Raw genomic sequence first — 4,604 nt, forward strand, 5'->3', positions numbered from 1 at the left:
AGTCGAGTCTAGAATTCTTATAAGACACGTTCGCTTGTCACATCCACTATTTCCAAAGGTCAAAGTGCGGATCATTCGGGTTCTAATGAGTGTTTCTTTAGGTTCATGGCACAGAAGAAGGGTCAGGCTACCACCAGGGTCATAAAACTACTTCTGGAAATGCCACAAACTCCGAGGAAAGCCTTGTCAAATATGTGAACTTGGGATATTTTTTTTATTTCTTTATTATTTTCGCCTCTGAGCTGTTTCCTTTACCGCAAAAAGAGCGAGGAGGAGGGAAAAAAGAGTATATTAAACACACACACGTACATGTTATCCACAGAAGTAGGTCAGTGGAGGAGGTCAGGAGAGGGACAGAAAGAAGGGAGCGACTGTGTGTGAGTTAACCCGGTACCAGCGACGGGCCAAATTTGTGGCTTTACCGTGTAGCAGCGACGGGCCAAATTTGTGGCTTTACCGTGTAGCAGCGACGGGCCAAATTTGTGGCTTTACCGTGTACCAGCGACGGGCCAAATTTGTGGCTTTACCGTGTACCAAGGATGGGCCAAATTTGTGGCTTTACTGTGTGATGGCCAAATTTGTGGCTTTACCGTGTACCAGCGATGGGCCAAATTTGTGGCTTTACCGTGTACCAGCGAAGGGCCAAATTTGTGGCTTTACCGTGTAGCAGCGATGGGCCAAATTTGCGGCTTTACCGTAAAATTAAAGGATGGGCCAAATTTGTGGCTTTACCGTGTACCAGCGATGGGCCAAATTTGTGGCTTTACCGTGTAGCAGCGATGGGCCAAATTTGTGGCTTTACCGTGTACCAGCGATGGGCCAAATTTGTGGCTTTACCGTGTACCAGCGATGGGCCAAATTTGTGGCTTTACCGTGTACCAGCGATGGGCCAAATTTGTGGCTTTCCGTCGTTAGCAGCGACGGGCCAAATTTGTGGCTTTACCGTGTACCAGCGATGGGCCAAATTCGTGGCTTTACCGTGTAGCAGCGATGGGCCAAATTTGTGGCTTTACCGTGTAGCAGCGATGGGCCAAATTTGTGGCTTTACCGTGTACCAGCGACGGGCCAAAATTGTGGCTTTACCCAAATTTGTGGCTTTACGACGGGCCAAATTTGTGGCTTTACCGTGTACCAGCGATGGGCCAAATTTGCGGCTTTACCGTGTACCAGCGATGGGCCAAATTTGTGGCTTTACCGTGTACCAGCGATGGGCCAAATTTGTGGCTTTACCGTGTACCAGCGATGGGCCAAATTTCTGCCATGATATAAACCCCCAAAATAAATGATGTATAAACTGATCACACATACGTTGATATATATTATGAAATGGTTTGCGTGAGTGATGATTCTTTCTCATTATTTTACTTAAGAGGAGCCTTTAACCTAACCTAACCTAACCTAACCTAAGAAACATGACCCCGCAGCTACCGGGTTAAGGGGTGTTTCACGAGGCCGCAGGAGTGTACCGAGTGGGTCAGGGCGCCGCTGGAGGCCTGGGCGGAGGGGTCGGAGGCGGGGAGGTATCGGCGAGGTGCTTGAGGTCATTTGTGGGTGTTAAGGAGGTGTTGAAACCATCCCTGGCTGACCACAAGCACCTCCCCTCCGGCCTGGCCCTCACCTCCTCTCCTCTTGTGGCTGCGTGTGTGTGAACGTTCCTTCCTTCCTCCCCCTCTTTATTACTGTATATTGGCAATCTCTCTCTCTCTCTCTCTCTCTCTCTCTCTCTCTGCACCCACCCATATCACTCCTGTCTCCCTACAACACCATCACATCCACTAACAACACCGTTACCATCATCACCAGCAACCACTCTCACGTTCACCTAATCAAAACTGAATGAAATTAAAAAAAAAGACACAAAATTATCCCACGTAATGCCAAAAAATATAAAATCCCGACGCGCCAGTGAATGTGAGGAGTGCAGGTGATGCCGCAGCGCCCCTGAGTGATGCCGCGCCGCGCAGATGACGGCCAGGGAACGTTTTGTGGCCGCGGGCTGATGCAAGGCAAGGCTGAGGCTTCGCACCGACTCAGGCTCTCGCGGGGAAAAGGCGCGTCCTCTGCCCAGGCATAAATATTTGGTTATCTCCGAGACGAGACGACATTAATGTGAAAACTCTTGATAATCCCCTTGATCTTGAAAAGTCTTTTATTTCCAACCAAAGGGAGGGAAGATAAGGCGGCGGGAGGCGAAGGAGACGGGGGAAAAGAACGGGAGAGAGGGAGGGAAGGAGGGAGGGAGTCGTGTGTTGAGGCCGAGAACAAAGGAGCATCGCTTGGAGCCTGGGAGTCACTATCGCTGGCCGCCGCGCCTCGGGCCGCCGCTGTTTAGTGTCCATAACGCTCACCCTCGCAGGCCCGGGCGGCAGGTGGCAGCGTCGCCGCGAGATGCCGGGCGATAAGGACACCCAGCTCACGAGAACACGCCTCGGCAGCCTCAACATTCCTCGCCGGAGAGGCAACAGTTTCCGGCGAGGATAAGCGATGCTGCAGGCGGCGAGGCAGCAGCAGCAGACAGGGGAGCCAGGTAAGGCAGCGCCCCCTGCCCGCCCAGCGTTGTGTGTGTGCCTCGTCAGGGCACTGTTTTACGTGCAGATGAGCCCCGCCGAGGAGGATGCCGGCCGGGGTCCAGCGTGGGACTGGCAGGCAGGGTCCACTCTTACTACACCTGTGGGGGAATGTCGATCCTAATCTTACCCTGGAGCGCCGGACGTGTCCCGTTCCCTGGGCGCAGCCGCGGCTTGGGCTTCAATAAATACACGCAGATTACACCGACGGGGAATTTTTACGAAGCAGGTATCTCGAAGCTGTGATTACAAACAGGTCTTGGGCGGAAAAACACTTGGAGCAATTATTCTCGCAGGTCAGTTGGCAGGAGAGGAGGGCAGGACGGGCAGGGCGGGGGCGGGGGAGGCGGGGCGGGACGCACACCCGCCCGGCCAGGCGCCTCTCACGGCAAGATTAGATACTGTAATTAATGTCCTACCTGCCCTCCATACGCGGGGACATGACGCCCGATGCCCGGCTGGCCGCGGGCGGCGGGCACACTGCGGGCGGGACGAGGTGTTGCCGGGCGGACGCTGGGGGCAGGGCGGGCCGCGGCACGCACCGGGCAGACGCGAGGCAGTGCTCGTGGCCGCGGACTGCACCGGCAGCGACGGGCTGCCTCCAGCGCCCTCACAAGTCCCGGGCTGGCGGGGTGAGGGACCCGAGTCGCCATCCGTCCTGGAGCACCCAAAGCCGAGAATCCCTGATGGATGGGACGATCCGCCCGGGATATGGATGGGGTGTGGCTGCCCAAAGCCCGTGAGATATTACGTCACAAATAAAGAGTCTGGCCGCGGGAGGGTCTGCCCGCCGGCCCTGGAGGGTGCGTCAAGTACACATCTTGCAGGTAATGACTGTGACGGCCGCGCGGCGGAACGTTTGTGCTGCGGGTGACGAACAGGTTGTCGGCGTGACCCCAGGCGTGTGGCGGGTCAGCCGGCCTCAACACCGATTGACTTGACTCGCCAAGTCTGGAAAGCCTCAGAATGTTGTGTCATGAACTCCGAGCCGCGGAAGGAGCGTGGAGGGTTGCCTTCAGCTTCTCGTTCTCGGGTGTTTTGCTGAGTTACGCTGCAGCGGTTTCAGTTTATCTTCGCCTTCCTGCCGCCGTCCTGCTTCTCGACCAGTAAACTTCAACAGCAGATTTCGAAGGCTTAAGTCCTCCGCCTGTCTTCGATAAGGTTCGGGGGCGGTGACTCGCCCGTTCCAGGCGGAGGCATCAACCTCTCTGCGTGCGAGGGTGGAGGAGGAGAAAAGGGCACGGGAGAGGAGAGGCAGGGGGCAGGCTGGGTGGAGGCGTGGAGGCCGTGTCTGCCGCCTCCTGGACGTGTTGCTCCATCTCGTCCGGTTTGTAATTCAGCAGCAGGACAAGCGACGCGCCTGTACCCGCGACAAAACTCTCGCAACAATTCCCGCCGCCAACTGGTGCAGGGCGGCGTGCACGGGCTGGGGAGAGGCTGCCGAGGAGGGGAGGGGAGGGGAGGGGAGGAAGCAGAGAAAAGGAGGAAAGTTGGCCAAGAAAACTCCCGCGTCCTTCCGAGGAATAATTTTGTCGGTTATTTTAGCTCCAAACGCGGCGCCGTTATCAATATTGGCGGACACTGGAGACGCAATTACGGGAGTCCAAGAAGACGCTGCGGCCGCCCGTAGACAAGGGGGTGGGGGGGGGGGGGGGAGGACGAGGCGCCGCGTCAATTTTGTACATAATATTAGGAAGCGTTCCGGGAGGCTGCCGCCGTGATGGAGCGGCAGGAAAACACCCGCGTGTGATGCGACAGTTTTCCCGGGAGTGACATCAAGAGCAACGCTGCGCCAGTGTTTTCTCTACGCTCTTTTTATTTCCGTGATGAATGACACGGCTGAGTATATTGCCGCTCAGTAATCACACGGAAAGTTATGTATATATAAGAACAAAAACGTACAAGAACTCGGTGTGTGTGTGTGTGTGTGCGTGTGTGTGATGGTAAGACAAGAGAATATAAGTATAGAGAGTAAGGTCGGTATTATGTCACTTTGGATTCTCATATCAACTATTTCTAAAGGTCAAAGAGGGGATC

The 4,604-nt window shown here is 55.4% G+C and overlaps 1 protein-coding gene across 1 annotated transcript in view; it reads right to left on the reverse strand.

Moving 5' to 3' along the window:
- LOC126991251 (nascent polypeptide-associated complex subunit alpha, muscle-specific form-like) overlaps positions 1–3,886 on the reverse strand; it is a 43,188-nt gene extending 39,302 nt beyond the window's left edge. The window contains exons 1-3 of the mRNA XM_050850036.1: positions 3,810–3,886; positions 3,384–3,518; positions 3,000–3,293 (exon numbers count right to left, since the gene is read on the reverse strand). Of these exons, the coding sequence (XP_050705993.1) occupies positions 3,000–3,293; positions 3,384–3,518; positions 3,810–3,886 (506 nt within the window). The remainder of the gene's footprint in view (positions 1–2,999; positions 3,294–3,383; positions 3,519–3,809) is intronic.
- Positions 3,887–4,604: the final 718 nt, after the last annotated feature.

The sequence above is a fragment of the Eriocheir sinensis genome, chromosome 6 (genome assembly GCF_024679095.1).
Source record: "Eriocheir sinensis breed Jianghai 21 chromosome 6, ASM2467909v1, whole genome shotgun sequence".
NCBI classification, from domain to species: domain Eukaryota; kingdom Metazoa; phylum Arthropoda; class Malacostraca; order Decapoda; family Varunidae; genus Eriocheir; species Eriocheir sinensis.